General features: G+C 55.4%; 1 protein-coding gene across 3 annotated transcripts in view; it reads left to right on the top strand.

Annotated features, from left to right (window-relative positions):
- The first annotated feature begins 3484 nt into the window (after positions 1-3484).
- The window catches only part of ACLY (ATP citrate lyase), a 42221-nt gene continuing 24907 nt past the window's right edge, over positions 3485-20798 (top strand). For 2 of the 3 annotated variants that reach the window (XM_060135897.1, XM_060135896.1), the window contains exons 1-12: positions 3485-3618; positions 8409-8590; positions 9766-9888; positions 11603-11665; positions 12121-12311; positions 12777-12856; positions 13941-14071; positions 14860-14978; positions 15573-15709; positions 16543-16604; positions 18410-18527; positions 20512-20666. In XM_060135897.1, the coding sequence (XP_059991880.1) occupies positions 8432-8590; positions 9766-9888; positions 11603-11665; positions 12121-12311; positions 12777-12856; positions 13941-14071; positions 14860-14978; positions 15573-15709; positions 16543-16604; positions 18410-18527; positions 20512-20666 (1338 nt within the window). In that variant the 5' untranslated portion in view covers positions 3485-3618; positions 8409-8431. Of the gene's footprint in view, positions 3619-8405; positions 8591-9765; positions 9889-11602; positions 11666-12120; positions 12312-12776; positions 12857-13940; positions 14072-14859; positions 14979-15572; positions 15710-16542; positions 16605-18409; positions 18528-20511; positions 20667-20798 lie in introns of those variants that run through there. The other variant, XM_060135898.1, reaches the window with a different exon arrangement.

Genomic DNA, 20798 nt, shown 5'->3' with positions numbered 1-20798 from the left:
CTGAGTGATCTGTTAGGGAAGAGTCATGCAGGCTCTGTCTTGGAACAGAAAGTGGTAAACTGCCTTCCTAGGGGAAAGTTTCCTGAAAGAAGGGGGAATTTCGCAGGAAACTATTGCAGCAGCAATTTTTAAGACAGGGTGAGGGTAAAGTTGGAGATGACTAGAAAGAGGCCATCCAGGAATTGGTTGGTCTGGCTGGAAGATACTTCCTGAGTACAGATGCTGGCTCTGGTGGACCCTCCCTGGGGCACTTCTCCAGGGCACACAGGCCCTTGGCTCCAATTGGTGTTGGGAAAAAATTGAGTGTTGCAGGAGTGAGAACTCCCCCTGGTTCTCCACAGGGTGGAGGACGGTGGGTCTCTGCTGTAAGTCCCGGTCTCTGGCTGTCACAAGAGAGAGGTGGATTTAGAACTGCACACTCCCGTAGACCCTCCTCCTGGCTGCATCTCCTCCCTCCTCCCCCTACTGTTCCCCTATGATTTCTTTCTTTCATTCACACATTCATTCCAGCGTATATTCAGTCATATATACAGTGAGTGCCTAATGTGTGCCTAGCCCCATGCTAGGCACTGGGGATGCCATAATGAACAAGGCACATTCCCATGTCTTGAGGAGCTTATCGTCCAATGGGGAGATGCACTGGATATGATTATCTTTCCCTCCTCTTCACCTGCAGCAGGTTGTAGTGGACTAGGCAAGGGACCTGGTGGCAGAGGGTCAGTTGCTTATCTGCAAAATGATGATGACACTTAGCGCAAGGGGTTGCTGTGAGGAGTATGTGCTAGCACCCATGCCTTTCACGTAGTAGGTGCTCAATGAATATTAGCCAAAATGGATTAAAATCTAGGAGGGAGTCATTAGGTAGTCTAAGGCTTCTGAAACTGAGATAGAATGCCCAAAGCCTGGGCTCAGAGATGGTACCCAGTGACATGGACCTGTCCTCTGCCCAGTCTAAAAGAGGAGGGAGGTGATTCAAAAGGGAAAATCCAAAGAGTTTAGAGCTTTTAAGTCAGAACAGAAAGATGAGAAGATGGGGCCCAGATTGATTAATTTGAAGCAGAGGAGCCTCTGTGGGGGCATGGTGAGGTAATGAGGGAGTCTTCCTGGGCGAGCTTGGGGGTAGAGGCCCAGAATGGGACCACTGAGAGAACTGAAAAACCTCAGTGATTGGCTCATGGACACTCTGGTCAGCACCTCTCCTCCCTCACTCCTTGGACAGTTACTTTCTTGTTGTCCCACCCAGGACTAGTCAGACTTGGGTCCAGCAACATCTAGATGGGGAACGTAATCACTCAGCAAATATTTATTGAGCATTTACTATGTACCAGGCCCCACTCAAAGTGCTGGAGAGACAGCAATGAAGAAAACATGTACATCTGCAAATATATCTGAAGGATAAATTGTTAGAAGTGGAATTGCTGGGGCAAAGGACGTGCATTTAAATTTTTTCTCCACATTGTCAAGTTGATATACAAAGTTTGTTATAGTTTATATTGTACTTGGATGCCTGTTTCTGGATGAGTGTATTTTTTTTTTATTTTGTTGAAGTATAGTTGACTTACAATGTTGTGTTAATTTCTGCTGTACAGCAAAGTGTTTGTTATACATATATGTATTTTTATATTCTTTTCCATATGGTTTTTTTTTTTTTTTTTTTTTTTTGCGGTACGCAGGCCTCTCACTGTTGTGGCCTCTCCCATTGCGGAGCACAGGCTCCGGAGGCAGAGGCTCAGCGGCCATGGCTTACGGGCCCAGCCGCTCCGCGGCATGTGAGATCTTCCCGGACCAGGGCACGAACCCATGTCCCCTGCAGGCGGACTCTCAACCACTGTGCCACCAGGGAAGCCCTCCATATGGTTTATCACAGGGTATTAAATATAGTTCCCTGTGCTGTACAGTAGGACCTTGTTGTTTGGATGAGTGTATCTTTCTAACCAGAGGGATAATTGCTACGCAGTTGATTCCCCCTGACCGAAATCTTCCCACTAGCCCACGAAGATCCTGAGTTGCTATCCACCAAGGCCAGAAAAGGAGTACCTTCATAGGAGACGGTTTCTTTAGCTGTGATGAGGTGATCTTTCTCCAAGATTGATGCTATTTGGGGAGATTCTTGGTAGGGGTGGAGCTCACTCCATGTAGGAGTGGAAGACTCTTTATGACCAGGAGGAGAGGGGAGTTGAGGAAGTGCTATTTCAAAAAGATGCCCAAGGGAAGGGGCCAGAAAGTGACATCAACAGGGATCATTTGTTCAGGCATGGGCAGCAAGTTTAGCTGCCCCCCTCCTCCTGGCTATGACTGGATTGCAGGGAGAAGGGTTTGGCAGAGTTTTTGTGCACAAGAATGTCAACATCGTTACAGTGTATGACCCCAGTGCTTGGCAGGGACAACGCCATGGGGATTCTCTGCACACTGAGCTGACCCCTTCACCTGAGCTGCTCAGCGCATGATTCTCCTTCCTGGAGCTAGACAGCTGTCAGGGTCAGGGAGCAGCTCGGGAGACCTAGAGGACTGGGGTGGACATAGGAAAGCTCCAGAATGTCTTAGCGGTAAATATATGTCTTGGTTTCCAGGACTGTCTGATTTCAAAAATACTGCCCCACAAGTTCACCAGCACCTGTCAGGCCGGGTGTCCCAGATTTTGACTTGGAAAATATAGTCTGTCTCACAGGTAATGGAGAAGGGGGAAGGCAGCAGTTCGTTCATTCGTGTCTAAGCGTGGGATTGTGGGGGGAGGGGCGGGAGCAGGAGACCAGCAGAGATGGGCCCAGCTCTGTGCTAGAATCTCCCGTTGAATTCTCAGCTCTGCGCTGAGGTGAGCAGGTGAGTAGGACGCAAGGTGGTGTGATTGACACCTTTCTAGCCCCACCTGCTCACCCGGTCCTCCGCCCTATCCCACCCACTTTGGGAGGTCTAATCTATAAACCTCAGCTCTCTGCCTCGCCCCACCAGCTCAACGAAGAAGGTCCACGTGCAAATGGGAAAGCAGTCTACCACGGCTACTTAAATACCTGGTCTAAGCACCTGGGTTCGTTGTGGCCGATTTCAGGCTGCGGGGATACGGACGTCAGTTTCTCCCCCGGGGAGACAGGAAGGAGATTCCGGGTCCCCAGGGCTGCTATACAGCCCGTTCGGTTGACACCCCAGCCCCCCTCCCCAACTCCCCCATCGCAGCGGCGGCCCGCCCACCTCCTAAGCGATCAGGCCACTGCCCCTAGCCTCCTATGTTCTCCTCCCAGTGTAGCCCGGCCTATCTCCCCACCCGAGGCCCCGCCCCCGACCCCTCCCTGTCCTGGCAGGCTCCGGAGAGGCGGTGCCGGCCAGCGGTCTGGGACAGACGCACCACCGGGACTACAAGTCCCAGCAGCCACTGGGGCCCGGCCTCGGGGGCGGGGCTATACCGGGCAGCGAATTGGGAGGAGCCCTGGAGCTCAGGCTAGGGAACGCGTATGGCCAATCGCCGGGCGGCTCGGGCAGTGTGCCGTTGGGGGCGGGGAGAAGCCCGCCAGGGCCGGGACAAAAGCCGGATCCCGGGCGGCTGCGGGAGGCTGGAACGCTCCCGGTAGTGGCGGTGTTTGGGGGCCTGTAGACCGAGCGCCGCGCACAGGCTTTCGCAGAGAGGTGAGTGGCGGGCGACTGCTTTCGCGAGGTGGACCTCACCTGGTCCAGAGCTTCCTGCCTCCCTCCCCCAACCCGGAACCACCTCCCCCGACGCCGGCTTCGGGCTCACGCGCGCTCCCTGCACCTGCTTGGAAGTTTTGAGGGTCTTAAGCTTTAGGTTAGCCTTCGCCGGGATCCCGGCTGGTTGCCTCGTGTCGCCCCCTCCCCCACTCCTCCACATTCCAGTTCCTGGGAGTTTGCACAGGGCTTGCCGCCGTCCTTGGCTGTCTTCTCTCCGCCGAATTCCATTTGCCCCTAACTGGAGCCCCTCATCCCCACCCCGGGGCCAGTCATTGAGCCTCGTCGGGCTTTATCCGGCCACCTCTTGCCCCCATCTGAGTGCCTCCCACCGGATGCCGGGGACGGGAAGTAGTGGCTAGTTTCCCCACTCCTACCCCTCATAAGCCGGGCTCAGGCCCTTCCTCTTAGTTCTGTGGAGAGTCGACTGAGCCCCGCGCCGAAGTGGAGGGAGCGAGCGGGGCACGCAGCCGCTGCGGGCCACATGGGGCCGGGCCGACCCAGGCCTCGCCACGAGGACCTAGCCTTGGATCGGCGGTGCAGGAAAGACCCTCCTAGCTCTGGAGGTGCCGTCGGGCCCAGCCGCTAAGCGACAGATGGTCGGGGTACCCGTGTCCCTCGCCACCCTTGGCGTTGCTGCCGAGCTTGGTCGAGGCAAGGTCCTCATGGGGCTGGAGGATGCTGCCGCCGCCCTCCTGTTGGGCTTGGCAGAGGGCCAGTCGCGGCGCCAGCTGCCCTCTCCAACCTTGGCGGATACTGTGAAGGGCCGAGGAGTTCTGCCATTAGGTGGTCCTCCGGAGTCTGCCTGGGAAGAGGATTTTGGGGGGGTGGGAGGGGAGCAGTGCATAGCACAGTTTGGTCAGCCAGCCCACAGCCCGCTTCTCTCTCCTCCCTTTAACTTTGCTCTGGGTTCCAGCCAGCTCAGATCGTTGGGTTTCTGAGATTCTGAAATGTTGGGTGAAGGACAGCTGGTAGACCCAGCTGCCCAGAGGGTTGTTTTCACCTCTGAAAGAGCTGCTGCTGCTGCTGCTTCTGCTGCTGCTTTTTTTTTTTTTTTAAACGCTCCTTAAACAGCTCGGAGGATGGTGATGGGAACAGCCCTCAGACACTGAGCTGGGTGGTCGGTGCCCCCACCCCCATTCTCCACTATGTTTGCTGCAGTAGAGGACCCTCAGAATTCTGCCCCTCCTTTTACTCCAGGGATTGTCTGTCGTTTCAAAAAAATCCCAATCCTACGGATACTAACCTTAAAATAAGTGCTCTTTGGCCTTCCCACAGAGACCATAAGTAGCGCCCCCAGTGGTTCCTCTCCACTGGCGGTGTCCCAGGGATACAGTCCTGGGGAACAGGCTCCTTTCATTCAGCCTTCTCTGTGGGCTGCTTCTGCCCTCGGTGGCTGTTGTGGATGAACTCAGTTCTGGGCCACTTATCCTGTGTGCAGAAAAGACCCCATTCTGCTCAGAAGGTCCCTCCTTTGGATGGAGAGAGAGAGAGAGAGAGAGAGAGAGGTGTGTGTGTGTGTGTGTGTGTGTGTGTGTGTGTGTGTGTTGTGTGTGTGTGTGTGTGTGTGTGTGTGTGTGTGTGTGTGTGTTGTGTTCCCAGCCCAGATTGGTATACACGTTAAGTCCTATTGTCTCTTGAGCAGATGTTCTTAGCTATTGGTCTCTGGGCTGTCAGGTCATGGTCATAGGTCACCACCTTGAAATGATATGCACAACAGGGTATGTGCACATTTTTCTGGGCTTTTTTTCTGGTGCTCAGAAGAGTCTGAGACCTCAGATAGGTTAAGAGCCACTGCCCTAGAGAGGCCCTACTGAATGATTAAACTTGCGGATTTATCTCCACCCAGTCCACTCCCTGGTTTTGTGAGCCTTCTTACCCTGTCTTGAATATGCAGAGGCCAGATTCTTTCCCTGCTTTTTTTCTATCATGTAAATTCTCTGTCTTGGCTTTGAGAGGGCCTTCGCCATCTAAGCCACAGTGCCCTAGTGACAAATCTGTGTTTGGGTGAACTGGCAAAACTTTTCTATCCTGTATCATCCCCTGTTGTCTTCTCTCCCATCCCCTCCCGGGGACTGGTTGAAGATGAGTTCTTGGATCTGAGATTTGAACAAGGGCTCAAGAAAATTGTGATTTTTTTTCAGCTGCAGAAGGTCCCATTTCTCATCCGTGTTCTTTCCAAAGTTGGGTCTCTGTTTGGGGAGGTGCCAGGTTTGGGGGGTGGTTGTTCTGGGAGTGCCCTCTGCTGGAGAGGCTTAGCGAGGGGCTTCCTTTCTCCTGGAATCCGTGATCAGCCGGCGGCTGATGTGTCAGAACCGCTAAGGGTGGTCAGCAGCTGCCCCCTCCTTTCTCTGCTTGATCTGCCCTGGGCTGCACTCTGTTTGGGAGCGGGGTAGGGGCACGTGTACCCATCTGATTTCAGGACCAGTTTTTCTGGTCTGAGTCAAGGAGGTTGGGAAATGGAGCTGGAGTGGGTGGGGGGTGGACGGCTATGAGGCAGTGGGGCTGGTTGAGGTACCTCCTTCGGAAACTTATGTTGAGAAGGAGCCGGAAGTCATCCCAGGGGAAGGTGAGAAAAGGGAACGTCTCCTTTGAGCCCCTTCCCAGCTACCCGACTTTGGGCCAGACACCAGACTGAATGCACCCATTGTGCCGAGCTGGGAGGCTGAGGGAGCCAGCCAAGCCAGGGTGAGAACCTGAAGCCCAACCTGGCTTTTGGGAGGGAGGTGCAGAGTGGCCCCTGGAACTCTGGCCTTCCCTCAGCTGGGAATGGAGACCAGCCTTCCTGAGTGTATAAACCAGCCAGCCCTCCAGTTCCACCCTCCTTTATTTACGCTTGACTTTTCTCCCCCAGCAAATTCAACAACTTCAGTTCTGGGTCTTTGTTGGAGAGGCAGGAGTGACTTTTCCTGATCTGGCCAAGCTCTTGGCGTGAATGACTTGGTTTCCTTTCCCTCCCTGTCTCCCCACCCTTTCTCTCCCCAAATCGCTCCTGGCACTACCCAAGGGAGAATGGGTGTGTCAGGACAAAGCGATGGGGAGGGAATATGAAGAAATTGTCATCAGAGACTCTTCTGTGAGGTGAAGGTAGGGGAAATGGCCTGGTTCTTGGAGAACTGCTCTTTTCTCTAGGGCTGAGATGTGGGTTTTCTGGGGACCAGGAGTGAGAGGGTTTGGGTTCAAGCCTTGGGTCCTGGACTTCCCTGGTTTGGTAGTCGTTAAGAATCCGCCTGCCAATGCATGGGACACAGGTTCTAGCCCTGGTCCCGGAAGATCCCGCATGCCGCAGAGCAACTAATCCCGTGTACAACAACTACTGAAGCCCATGCGCCTAGAGCCCATGCTCTGCAACAAGAGAAGCCACCACAGTGAGAAGCCCGCGCACCACAACAAAGAGTAACCCCCGTTGGCCACAACTAGAGAAAGCCTGCACGCAGCAACGAAGACCCAACACAGCCAAAAAAGAAAAAGCCTTAGGTCCCCTGCTTTTTTTTTTTTTTGGGCTGCATTGGGTCTTCATTGCTGCATGTGGGCTTTCTCTAGTTGTGGCCCGCGGGCTTCTCATTGCAGTGGCTTCTCGTGTTGCGGAGCACGGGCTGTAGGGCTCAGGCTCGGTAGTTGTGGCTCACGGGCTCTAGAGCACAGGCTCAGTAGTTGTGGTGCACGGGCTTAGTTGCTCTGCGGCATGTGGGATCTTCCCGGACCAGGGCTCGAACCCGTGTCCCCTGCATTAGCGGGCGGATCCTTAACCACTGCACCACCAAGGAAGTCCTCCCCGCCCAACCCGCTTATTAATTAGGCTTCTTGGACAAGTTATCTTAACCCCTCTGAGGTTTTATTCCTCATCTAAGAAACAAGGCCATACATCTCCATGTCCCTCCCAGGGCTCACGTACATGTGACCGAGGATGGTTTCTGCCTCTTCTCCCAACTCTGGCTCAGTTAGAAGTGACCAGTATGGGTGGTCCCCAGAGAGGCCTCTGTTTTGCTCTAAATTAGTAGCTGGATGACTCGGTGGGGTGGGTGGGATGCACTGAAAGTCACGGTTCCGCCAGCCTGTTTCTGCTCTGAACTTGGGTGGGAGTCTAGTGTCCTAGGAGAAATGGGCTTTGACGTGACTCTTCCTCTTTGCTCCTTGGGGGCTTGGTCCTGCGTGAGGCTAAGTAGACTTGCTCGCCCAGCCTTCAGGCTGGTGATGTGTATAAGAGTGTGAAGTGGGTGAGTCTGGGTGTGGGGGAGACCAAACATGGAGGGCGTGTAAGGCCAGCATTGCACCATTTGGCCGTGTTCCCCACAGGTCACAGGACCAAAGAGTGTGTTTCAGTGTCTGTATGCCCACCTCGGCTGGGACTAGCACTCAGGTGTGGGTCACATCCCTGCGATTCCTGGTCTCCCCATCTGGCTTCCTTTGTGCCAGGATGCATGTGGTCTTGGGTGAGCTAGTTTTCCTAAAGGGAGTGGAGGCCAAGAGTCTCTGGGGGAATAAATGCCACCTTTGTTTTTCTCCACCATCTTTCCTCATCCATCGTTTCCCGATCCTCCTTCTATGACGTTAGAAGTGCTGTTTGAGATCTCCCTTCCATCCCTCCTCCTGGGGCAGCCCTCTTCTCCCTCAGAGAAGCGCTGAGATCTGGTTTTATCGTCTGGGGGCAGCTGGGCATGGGTCTGCCCTGCTGGAGAAGATGGCACCTCCATCTCCCCACCCGCTCTGACCAGCCCCTCTCACCCCACCAGGTAGAGCAGGGCCCTCCGCAGCCATGTCGGCCAAGGCGATCTCCGAGCAGACAGGCAAAGAACTCCTCTACAAGTACATCTGCACCACCTCGGCCATCCAGAACCGGTTCAAGTATGCCCGGGTCACCCCTGACACTGACTGGGCCCACCTGCTGCAGGACCACCCGTGGCTACTCAGCCAGGTGAGCCCGCCCCCCGGCCTGAGCCCCTCCTCCAGGCCCAGAGTCCCAGGAAGAGAAAGCAGTAGGTTTGCTGGAGATGTCCCCCCGGGGCATGTGATGGCAGCCGGTCTGCATGGGTGGGCAGGGTGCAGGGGGCTGAGCACGTTTTGTGTTTGGCCCCGGGCCCTGCATGCTGAGGTCCCCTGGCACGGCGTACAGAGCCTGGACTGGAACTGGACAAACCGGAGTTCAGATGGCAGCTCTCTGCATATTAACCATGTGGCCTGGGGCAAGCCATTTCACCTCTCTAGAGTTTTAGATTCCCAATCTGTCAAATGGGCATAGCACTCACCCTGTGAGTTTAGGGATTAGTAACAATGTCTGGAAAGTATTCAGTGTGCTGCCTGGCACTTGATAGTTGCTCACTGACAAACACCACCCTGTCAGGAATATGTCAGGGCCATGAGGAAGTGTGACGTTGTACTTTGGGTAGAACGGCTGATGGGATGCACCCTGGAGTAGAGGCTCCTCTCTGTAGATCTCTGCAGGGCCATTGTTGGGACGGTGTCTGGAAGCTTAGACTTCTTTGGCAGGCCCCAGGGGGCGGGACTGGGACCAGTAGGGGGAGGCATTCAGGGATGCAGGTTTCCTCCCACCATGAGGCAGCCCAAACCACAAAGCAAGCTGCTTCCGGAGGCGGTGAACTTCCTGGTCCTAGAAGTGTGTGAGCAGTGGCTAGGGGCTGCTTGTTGGTCTTACAGACAGGGTTCAAACCCTGGGATCGGGTGGACCAGATGTCCTCAAAGGTCCTTTGTCACCCCAAGGCTCTGTCTCCGTTCTTTCTTTTGAAACACAGGTGCTAGTCGATAGTCTGAGAAGTTGAATGAAGCTAAGATACCACATAGGGAGGGTAGGGAATCACTTACTCATTCAGCACGTATTCAGTGAGCACCTGCTCTGCCAGACCCCTTCCTGGGTGAGGATGGCTTTAGATTCCTTGTCGTTAAAAGAAAGATGTTGGCTGGGGTAGGTGAGGGAAGCTTCTGGGAGTTGACCTTGAAGGTTGGGTGGAATTCGTTCTGGGGGTGGGGTGGATTGGAAGCCACCAGGCTACGCTGTGCTTTGGGTCCCCAAACTGTCACCTCTTACTCTTCCCTATCTTTCCTTGCTGTAAATACAAACCCCTCTTATTCCAGAGCTTGGTGGTTAAGCCAGACCAGCTGATCAAACGGCGTGGAAAGCTGGGCCTAGTTGGGGTCAACCTCACTCTGGATGGAGTCAAGTCCTGGTTGAAGCCACGGCTGGGACAGGAGGCCACAGTGAGTCTGGGTGTAGGGTCGGGGTGGATGTGCTGTGGTAACAGAAGCAAATGTGGTCGCCTCCAGATCAGCACTGTGGGTCACCCCCCCAGCTGGTCAGATTGCAGCCTGGGGAAGGCAGGAGCCCGGCAGAGCTGCCTTAGGCAGCAGGGCCCCCTTGGTGCTCGTTCCCAGCTCCCCTATCAGGGAACGGCAAGATGTGCTGTGCAGGTAACCCCAGTACAATTAGAGAGCCAGGTGGAAACGGTCTGTTTCTTTAACAACAGTCGTGGAGATGGGACTCTGAGAACTATTCTGGGAACTCCTTTCTTTTTAGTTTCCAGAAAGGGTAAGGTAGCTTGTCATGACCTGCGTATATAAGCGGGTGGGTAAAAAAAAAAAAAAAAACTTGAAGGGAGATGCAGAATCATTTAGGCAGAAACGTTCTTGGGCCAAGAACCTAGGAGGAGGAAACAATTAATAATACTGAAGAGTAAACTTAATTCTTGCCTTCTTCCAGCTCATTGATCCATTTCAACTCTGTAGATGAGATAGTTAAAGTGAAATACGGCTTAGGAAGGCTACGTGATGCCCAGAAATAAAACTGCATTTCTTTTTCTTCTCCCAAAAGGAGCTGGAGAACTGAAGGGAGGGAGTAAGCTGAGGCTTGGCTTACGCTGGGGAGGATGTGCTGTCCATACCTGGCTTTGTCGCATCTGGGGTGACCATGGACCAGGGTTGAGCTGTTCTCTAACTTGGTTGCCCGGGAGTAGGATGAAGATGGTGATGGAACCATCTTCCTTTTTACTGGCCTTCCTCAAATTAAGCTCTTCACGTTCATTTCCCGGTTTCTGGCTCTCCTGGGTAAAGAGGGATCCTTGAAGTTACACACAGGCCTGGGGGCAGAGGGATCTGGACCTTTGTGCCCCCAGGCCTTTGGGGAGAGGACAGCAGGGTTGGGGGCTGAGCAGTGTCCCCGGGGAGGTCCTCATGCTTCCTCTTCCTCCGCTGTCTGTTGGGAGGGGGATGTCAGGGACCTCTGAGCTGGGCAGCAGCGTTGACCCCAGCGGGAGCAGCTCATTACCTCTGATGGATCACTGGTCCTGACTCAGCAGTGACGCACGCATGGGTGGGCGGGGGCTTCGGGACATGCTGGGAGGGATGAGGGCTGTCTCGCCTCGGCTGCTGCCAGGGACCCACTCAAACTGATTAGCTCTGCAGGCCTGTTGTCCTCAGCCGGGAAGGTCTGTGTGGAAAAGTTTTCCCTGTCAGGCTCCCCTCCCTCCCCGCTCCGAGCCATTCCCTGCGCCTAGACTCATGCTCTGGGGCTGGGTCTCCCTGCCTGCGCTCTGGGGTGGACAGCCTTGGTTTGTCTGATCGCTTTAATTGGTGGCACAGCAGAGGGGAGATGCTCCTGATCTCTGCTTCTGGGGGCGGGGTGTTGCTGCAGCTCATTTATCCTCCTCCAGAGGAGGCAGGAAAGGATGTGTGAGGTCAGTGTTGAAGTGTAGCTGGCACGAGGTGGTGGATGGAAGAGGAGACCTCATGAAGACTTCTTGAGCCCATTGCCCTGGTTTCTGGAAAGATCTCTTTCTGGCAGGTGTTGTGGCAGTAGTGCTTGGGCCCCGCCTCTGATGGGAGGGCGAGGTGGAGGGACCAGAGGGCGATCCTTCCTCCTGCCCTGCGAGCAAGACATGTCTTCTGGTCTAAGCTTTACCTCCCTCAATCTCTGTAGGTTGGCAAGGCCAGAGGCTTCCTCAAGAACTTTCTGATCGAACCCTTCGTCCCCCACACTCAGGTATGTGGGAAGTGGCTCCTAGCTGGGGCTTCTCCCTCTGGGAGCTTTGTGCCTGTTGACCCTAAAATGATGAAGGAGAAATCAAGCTGCTGGAGAAAAACCAAAGGGACCAGAGTCTCTGAAGCGGTGCTGAGGGTTTGAGGGTGCTACGGAGCAGGGAGTCCAGAGATGAAGGAAAGGGCTTAGTTTGCAGCAGGAAGGAATCAAGGTTGGTAACAGAGGGGACTTCCCAGTGCTGGGATGAGAAGGACTTGAAGGCAGGACCCCTTCCCCCAGAGCAGGTCACGTTGGCTCAGTCTGGACTGTCAGCCAGCAAGGCAGTGGCCTCTTGTCTCTTGTCCTCAAGGGGAAGATGGTGACCTGCTCTTACCTTGTGAGAGGTGTCTATGGGGTTTTAGAAATGATACCACCGGGGTTGGGCCCCTCACCCACGTGGTGCTCTCTTCCCCCGTAAGGAGGAGGAGTTCTATGTCTGCATCTATGCTACCCGAGAAGGGGACTACGTCCTGTTCCACCACGAAGGCGGGGTGGATGTGGGTGACGTGGACGCCAAAGCCCAGAAACTGCTCGTTGGTGTGGACGAGAAGCTGAATCTTGAGGGCATCAAGAAACACCTGTTGGTCCACGCCCCCGAAGACAAGAAAGAGTTGAGTGAGAAGGATGGCAGGGAGGTGGCAGCGGAGGAACGGGGAAGGCCAACAGCTCTGGGCGCAGAATGGGGAAAGCAGAGTGGTCTATCCCTGTCTGGGCACCCACTGCGCCGCCCCAGCATCTGGCCGGAAGATGGGGAGCAAAAGGCAGGCACCGCCACTGCCCGTCCCCAGGAGGGATGATGCGGGTGGAGGGGAGGCCGGCTCAGACTGAAACGTGCGTCAGTGTCCCTCACCTCCGTGCCCCTTCTGTCTGGCGCATGTCCCCCTCCTGCTGCATGCCTGACAGCTCCCTTCCGCCTCAGCGGCTGAAGAGTGATGTCTGGGGAGCGGGGTTTGGAGCGGAAAGTGAGGGGTCAGCGGGGTGGCTGTTGGCAAGTGGAGCTGTCAGAGGCAGTGAGGGATTGCTTCTGAGCCCGCTCCGCCACGGATTGACAGTCCCTCTCTGCCTCCCCCTGTAGGATTCTAGCCAGCTTTATCTCCGGCCTCTTCAATTTCTATGAGGATCTGTACTTCACCTACCTCGAGATCAACCCCCTTGGTAACTGTCTCTGCTGGGGTGGGACAGGGCAGAGTCTGAGTACTTATGGTAACCCTGGCCTTGACGTTCCGAGGACCAGACCCCCACTTGCAGGGGGCAGCGCAGACAGCTGTGCGTGGGCGGAGGGATCTCCGGGCTCCTGTTCCTGAGCTCTCAGGAGGCCACAGTCATTCCTCTTCGCCAACTCCAGTTTCTTTCTTTCTTCTGTGCTGGGGAAGTCCTGGCTGAGATCTGACTCTGCCCTGTGGCTCTTGCTGCCGGTGGGTTAGGCTGTTCTACCAGGAGCTGAGCCGCCCCTGCATCCGCCTGACCGGTCAGACCCTTCCTTCCTCTTGGTGCCTCGGAGACCCCCTCCCCGCTTCCCCCTCCAGGATTTGGTCCATCATTGACCCCCAAGGCTGGAAAGACCTCGGCGAAGCCTCTCGCGCTGTGAAGGAGGCAGATGGCGCGGGCTGGCTCTGGCCAGGGCTTCATAGGGCAAAGTCCTGATTCAGATTCCAGCTAGGGATGTAGCCCCTCTAATGGACCAGATGGCTCTGTGCTGACTTAATTAGCTAAATGGCCCTGGGGGAAAGGGAACTGGACTCCAGTGAGGCGGCAGTAAATGAATCCTGCTGGCTGGGGGCCCAGTGTGCCCATGGCTTCCCACTTCTCGCTGGACCCTAGGAGCCCCTGGTGTGTGCACCCGGGGGCCTTAGAGACTGTGCCTTAGACACTTTTTTTGTAAATAGCGGGGTTGTGGTGAATGAATAGTTAGACATTTAAGGCATGGAGTATAGCATTTTGTAAAAATGCTTAAAAATTGCCATGGCAACTGAAACAGACGTTCCTGCCCTATTACCTGGAGGTCAGGGAGCAGGGACTGGTCTTGTAGAATTTGTTTTTCCTTGAATGGGGGAAAAGCTGTGTCCCCATAAGGACCAATCTGGTTTCTTGTTGAGCTGGAGAGTCGTGAGGCCTGGGTGGTCCCCCATGGGAGTGATGTGTGGGGAAGTCTGGAGGGGTTGGAGGTTGATGGTCACCTCGGCTAGGGCCCATGTCTGATTGCCTCTTCTTTGCTTTTTTTTTTTTTTTCTTCTTAAAGTAGTGACCAAAGATGGCGTCTACGTCCTTGACCTGGCAGCCAAGGTGGACGCCACCGCCGACTACATCTGCAAAGTGAAGTGGGGTGATATAGAGTTCCCTCCCCCCTTCGGGCGGGAGGCTTATCCAGAGGTAAGGCTGGTTTGGGGAGGAGATGGAGGGGGACGGGCGGGGTGGGGGAGTGACTGATCTCCTACGAGCATTTGGCAACCCTTGTGGGCTATGTATTTGGCAGGAAAGGAAGGACAGGAGCCATTTAATTTTTTAAAATCCCTGGAGGAGGAGGGTGTGGGGGTCAGCCAAGCCCCTGAATCCCGGAGATCCTTTCAGACTCCCCTCTCAATCAACCTCCCTGGGCTCGTGACGTGACTTGTTGTTTCTCAGTAATTCTGAGTGGCTCCCCGAATCCTGCCAGGAAGGTAGTTCTCTCGGCCACTTGCTGAGAATTTTAATTGCTCCTTCCCACCCCATCCTCTGAGAGGTCCTCGCCACAGCATCAGGCATGTGTGACGGAACCCAGGTCAAGGGAAGAGGCTGGGCTGGGGGGAGGGATGGGGCCTGGGGGGCACAGCACGGGATGAGCTAGGCAGGCAGATGCTGGGAGTGGGGGCCATGCTAGAAGCAGAGTGACATAGCGAGGCCTGGGACTTGGGCAGAGAGCCAAGGGCTTGAAGTCGGAGAGAAAGGACTTGGGAAGTTTGCCTCCAGGTGGTGACTGGCTGTGGGGGGTTGTGGTGCTTGGAGACGGCATCACGTTTTGTCCCAGGCACGTGAGGCCCTGCACAAGCCCTTCTCCCTGACACTGTGAAGGCAGTGGAGGACCTCTTCATACGACTCCAGGAGAAGGGGAGGGGTCCTGGGATCTGTGACCTGGTGAAGGGTGTGCCCCCAGGGCCCACCTGTTGCTGTCTGGCCCCTAGGAAGCCTACATCGCAGACCTGGATGCCAAAAGTGGGGCAAGCTTGAAGCTGACCTTGCTGAACCCCAAGGGGAGGATCTGGACCATGGTGGCTGGAGGTGGCGCCTCTGTCGTGTACAGGTGACTGAGAGGGCTGCTGAGGAGTTGGCAGCCAGGTCCACCTAGGCTTCCCACATGTGGCCTGGATCAAGTTGCTTCACCTCGGGGTCTCCAGTTTCCTCCCCGCTCGGTGCAGAGCAGAACTTGTGGGGCATCCCAGAGGGGCCTACACAGCGTCTCTGCAACCTTCTTCTTTGCTTCAAAATGAAGTTATTAGTTATAATTCTTATCATTAGTGATAATGTGCTCCATGCAAAAGTACAACAAATACAGAAAATGAACCAGAAAGTGAATTTTGCTTGGCTGTGTCACCACCCCTCCCCCTCCCAGGTCACCACGCTGGGTGTCCTTCCAGGTGTTGTAGTGCCTGTATGAATAGTCACACTTTTACACTTTGTAGAAGTCTTGGGTAGGGCTGGGAGGATGCCCCCCCGGGAGCGTATGATGCAGGACAGTTAATCTTCAAGTATGACTTGTTTGGGCCTTGAGGGTCTGAGGTCCATAGGCTGCCCGACCTCGAGGCTTCAGGGGCGTCTGCGTGGCCTCCCAGGCACCAGGGAGGTGCCTCTGCCACTCAAGCTGGAGCCAGCACTGACTTCCTTGTTTCCCTGGCAGTGATACCATCTGCGACCTAGGGGGTGTCAACGAGCTAGCGAACTATGGGGAGTACTCGGGCGCCCCCAGCGAGCAGCAGACCTATGACTACGCCAAGACGATCCTCTCCCTCATGACCCGCGAGAAGCACCCCGATGGTGAGACACGCGCTCCTTCCCCGGGGCAGCCCAACGTCCTCGGTGGGGACAGCTTTGGCTGGGCTGTGAGGCACCAGGGTTTTCCTGGTCCTTTGCAACCTGGGGCTAGTTATTTAACTTCTGGACCTCAGTTTCCCTGACTGCACAATGGGCAGTGACGGGGTCTGTCAGACTGGGGGCTCCGAGGGGGCGAGGAATGGATGGATGTATACAGCCCTATGAGTAGGTGCAAGGGGGGAGGCGGTGGTGGCATGCTTTTGCTGACTGCTATAACGCGGTTCTTAGCGACTCACTTACACATTTATTGTCTGGGCTGTGTGATTCCCAGCTTTCCTGTATCACCTGTCCTGTGTTTTGGGACCACACATACCAGTTCCCCTTCCCTTGAGCCAGATAGAGATTCCCACCAGGGGTATCCAAAGACCAAGCTGGGTTTCTAGATGCCAGCTAGGAATGACGTAGAGATTCTGTGGGTTCGAGAATTCCCTGGCCGCCCAGTGGTTGGGACTCCGCACTCTCAATGCCAAGGGCCCAGGTTTGATCCCTGGTCAGGAAGTAGGATCCCACAAGCTGCTCGACGCAGCCAGAAAAAGAAACGGAGATTTTCTGGGCTTGGATCAGCCGCCTGCTTCGTGGCACAGGTTATGGAGAGGTGAGCTGATGACACTGAACAGGCATCAGGAGAGACCAGCTTGCTCCCCCCGCCTCTGCACTGGTATCTCCTAACAGCTGGGGGACGCGCACTCAGGAGAGAGCACTCTCTCAGTTGGATTTCTATGATGCCCAAGTCTACCTTTCTAACCTTTTTCTGACTTCTCTTGCTCCAAACCCAGGCAAGATCCTCATTATCGGAGGCAGCATCGCCAACTTCACCAATGTGGCCGCCACATTCAAGGTAACCAGCTGCAGGGGAACGTGGGTGGGTTGGGAGCAGAGAAGGGAAGTTTCTGTGCAAGTAGATTTGAGACAGAAGCAGGTTCCCATCAGTTACCCAGTCCGGGGGAGGGGCTTTTGACCTAGGGATGCACAAGACACCGGGATGGATCTGGATCCGAACCTGTGTGTCTCTGGCCAAGCAGCCGACCCTCGCTGGGCCATAATTCTCCCATCTGAAGTGTGGGGAAGTGCCTTCCCCCCTTTCAGGACCAATTCTTCAAAACCTGGCTTGACTGATCTCATTTCCAACACTCCATTGTAAGACTCTGGGTTCTCTGCACCTCCTAGCGTTTCTGTTTCCCAATCATCTGCCCCTTCTCCAAAAGGTTGGCATGAGGAAGTGTCTGATGCCCTGGGGCTCCTGCTCTTCCAGCCAGAGGCCCGTCAGCCTGGGTCCCTGTGCACAAGTCAGGGGCGTGGGCCCCAGTTTAAAGAAAGTGTGACTGCCGGTCAAGAAGGATGACAGCTAGCGTGTCTCGAGACTCCTCCCCTTCAAGGGGGCCGCCTCAGGAGGCCACGTATCCCATCCTGTCAGGTGCTCACTGAAGCCCTTCAAAAGAGTGTCTTCCATCTGGTAGTTCCACATAAGCTTTGAAAATAATGCATAGGGCTTCCCTGGTGGCGCAGTGGTTGAGAGTCCGCCTGCCGATGCAGGGGACGCGGGTTCGTGGCCCGGTCCGGGAAGATCCCACATGCCGCGGAGCAACTAAGCCCGTGTGCCATGGCCGCTGAGCCTGCGCGTCCAGAGCCTGTGCTCCGCAACGGGAGAGGCCCACGTACCGCAAAAAAAGAAAAGAAAAAAGAAAAAGAAAGAAAATAATGCATAAATAACTGTCAGTCTTGAAAGTCTGAGCTCTCGAGAAGGAGGGGACCAGGCCTTGCCAGTCCTGCCTAAAACAGGTCCCTAATTGGACCTGATTCAACAAACAGATCTGACACAGATAAATCTCGACAGCTTTGCTTTAACTTCTGAGCAGCATGTAATAAAGGCAGCGCCGTCGATAAGGGCGGTTATGTCTGGAGCAGGAACTGTGTGTAGAGCTTCCCGTGAAATGCCATGAGCGACAGCACTTAGACTCAGTAAACTTGCCCTCCATCTGGAGAGACAAAACTGGTCCATACCTGTACATGCTCCCACGTTTCCAAAGTTGATACCCATTGCAATGCTTTTCCCCCAAATCACTTGAAGAAGCTTTTGTAGGACTTTGACATTTAAGTAGACTATGTCCTGATCACCCTGACAGCTCTTGCATAGGACCTCGGTATAGAGTTTCCCCCAAAATTGCAATAAGAGAACAAGAACGACTATAGATTGGGATAAGAGAGACCAGCAAAGCCCCACTGGCGTTGGAGGCCCAGCACCCTGCGCATCGAGGGGTGTCACCGCTAGGTGCCCCACGTTCTCACCTCAGCACCATTAACAGTGGTTGCTTGTCCTGGGCCTTTGGGTCGCTTGTGTGTGCAACACGTGTAAAATTCTTGAGTGCTAGGGCCTGCCGTGCTTTGTGAGAAGCCGCCCTGTTTTTTTCGTTTTGTTTTGTTTTTGGCTGTGCCGCACGGCTTTTGGAAGCTCAGTTCCTCGACCAGGGGTTGAACCTGGGCCGCGGCAGTGAAGGCGCTGAATCCTAACCACTGGACCACCAGGGAACTCCCAGCAGCCCTTGTAATCTACGCCCTGGGACATTTGTTTCCCATGGTTATAAATGCTTGCTTTATGGCTGCGTTCATTCTGGTCACATGTCTGTTGTCCCTTGGTGCTTCCAGGGCATCGTGAGAGCGATTCGAGATTACCAGGGCCCCCTGAAGGAGCACGAGGTCACGATCTTTGTCCGAAGAGGTGGCCCCAACTACCAGGAGGGCTTACGGGTGATGGGAGAAGTCGGTAAGATGGGGAACCTTTTCTGTCTCTCCCACCCTGAGTGTCACGCCTCCTCGGGATTCCTGCAAGAGTCAGTCTTCCAGTGGCTCCGTGCCCTCCCCCCCGCCTCTGGAGGTGCAGCTCGCTTCTGCTGCTGTTCTGTGCCCTCCTGACACAGAGCACCTGACCGAAACCTAAACTCAATGGGCAGGAAGGCATTTTCATTCAGCTGTTCACTTAACAAATAATTGTGGAAGGCCTGCTGTGTGCCGGGCCCTGTGCTGAACCCTGGGGTCACAGCCACGTGCGACAGATGACGGGCAGCGAGTCCTCGTGCAGTTGAGAACACTGACTGCAGTGTCAGGTGGCATGAAGGAAGACGAGCAGGGGGAAGGGGCGGGACATCTGTGCCTCTAGCATCTGTGGGAGGGGACAGGGCAGTTTTAAATGAGGCAATCGGAGAACGCTTGACCAGAAAGGTGGCATTTGAGCAGAGACCTGGAGGAGGGAGCAGTCAGTGGTGACTGTCTGCCGAGGAAAGGGCAAGTCCCAAGGCCCTGGGGTAGGACCAGCTGGGAGGGCTGAGGGACTGGGGTCGGGAGAGCGAAGGCAGGGGGTCCGGGGATGGAGGCAGAGAGGTCGAGGGAGCAGATATGCGCGGGGCTAGAACAGGTCCCGTGGGCACTTGGCTGTGACCCTGGCAGCTGCTGGAAGACTGAGCAGAGGAGTGACACCATTTGACTTAGGTTTGAGAAGGTTGTTTAGGCTGCTGGGTGGAGACAAGACCAGAGGGCAGCCAGGTCGAAGCAGGGGGACCACCTAGGAGGCTGCGGCAGCCTCTAGGGCAGAGTGGTGGCCTGGAGTGGGGGGCAGAGGAGGGAGACAGTGGTAAGTGTCCAGGCCCCGACCGCTGGTGACCTGGATGGAGGGAGGGGTCTGGTAATTGATAGAACCGGAGGGAGTTGCCCCTCGCTGAGCTGAGGACAGAGAGGATGTGGGTCCATTTTGGTTTCCTTTCTTCCTTCTGCATTTTGGGCATCTCCTGCAGGCTCCTGAGACCTCAGACTCAGAGCCGTCAAGAACTTGGGGACCATGTGACGTCAGTGAGGACTAAGACTGGGTCTCCCTGAGTTGACCTGATAGAACCAGCGGCTTTGGTCTTGAGTGCAGCGCAACCCCGTTGCTAAGAGCAGTTATGTGTGGGGCGGGGGCGGTGAGGGTGAGGATATGAGACACTCCTGCTCGGTGATCACGCCCTCTAACTGGAGAGACAGAACCTTTCCACCTTCCCATTTCCCCAAATCTGATATCCATGGCAAACACTAACCCACCTAGGTCACTTGAAGTGGTACCAAGTCCTAGTTTTCACCTGAAACTGTGGACCTGCCATGGACGTAGCCCTCGGAACAGCACGGTGAATGTTACTCAGTCATGCCTGGGACGTTCAACTCACGGGACAATGAACAAGTAAACAGCGGCTGGAACAAGAGGCTGTTTGGTGGGGATCTCCAGGCAGGGCGGTGTGGAGGGGAGCGACTGTCGAGGTCAGAGAAGGCCTTTCCCAAGAGGTGGCACTTGAGCTGAGCTGACTGACAGCCAGGTGACAGCTCCATGCAGAGGAAGGAACAGGGCCAGAGCCCTGGGGCAAGGAGCCCGGCTGTTGAGGAACAGAGGCCGGGCCTGGGTGGCTGCAGCGTGGTGGCCACGGGCGACAAATCTGGAGGGGGTCGGGGAGCCGGGGGACGTGAGGGGCGCAGGCTCTCGTGCTGCCTGTGGTCACTGGAGAGTGTCTGTAAGGCTCTTTCTTGCTCTTACTGGCAGGTAACCTTTACAGAGTTTTGTTTGATGGTGAAGATAATGACCACCCACTTCTCCTGGGATAATTGGTCTTGCACAGAAAGCGCCAGGCATCGGGCGGGCTCTGAAGGGGCCTTGCCAGTCATGTGGCCTTCCTTGCAAGGCACTTATTAGGAGACTTGAACCATGGATCCTTTTCCGTCCCTCACAGGGAAGACCACTGGGATCCCCATCCACGTGTTTGGCACTGAGACTCACATGACGGCCATTGTGGGCATGGCCCTGGGCCATCGGCCCATCCCCAATCAGCCGCCCACAGCGGCCCACACTGCAAACTTCCTCCTCAACGCCAGCGGGAGCACGTCGGTAGGTGCCAGCCTTCCTCTGCCGTAAAGCCTGCAGAGTCATCTTTGTCGCCCCTCACGTCCCATCCCATCCTGGGCACGGTCCCCAGCTTTTTGGGGGCACTGGGGAGGTATGGGGAGAAGGTAGCATGTG

The sequence above is a fragment of the Lagenorhynchus albirostris genome, chromosome 20, assembly GCF_949774975.1.
Source record: "Lagenorhynchus albirostris chromosome 20, mLagAlb1.1, whole genome shotgun sequence".
Lineage (NCBI taxonomy): Eukaryota > Metazoa > Chordata > Mammalia > Artiodactyla > Delphinidae > Lagenorhynchus > Lagenorhynchus albirostris.
This window is presented reverse-complemented; position numbering and strand designations above follow the sequence as displayed.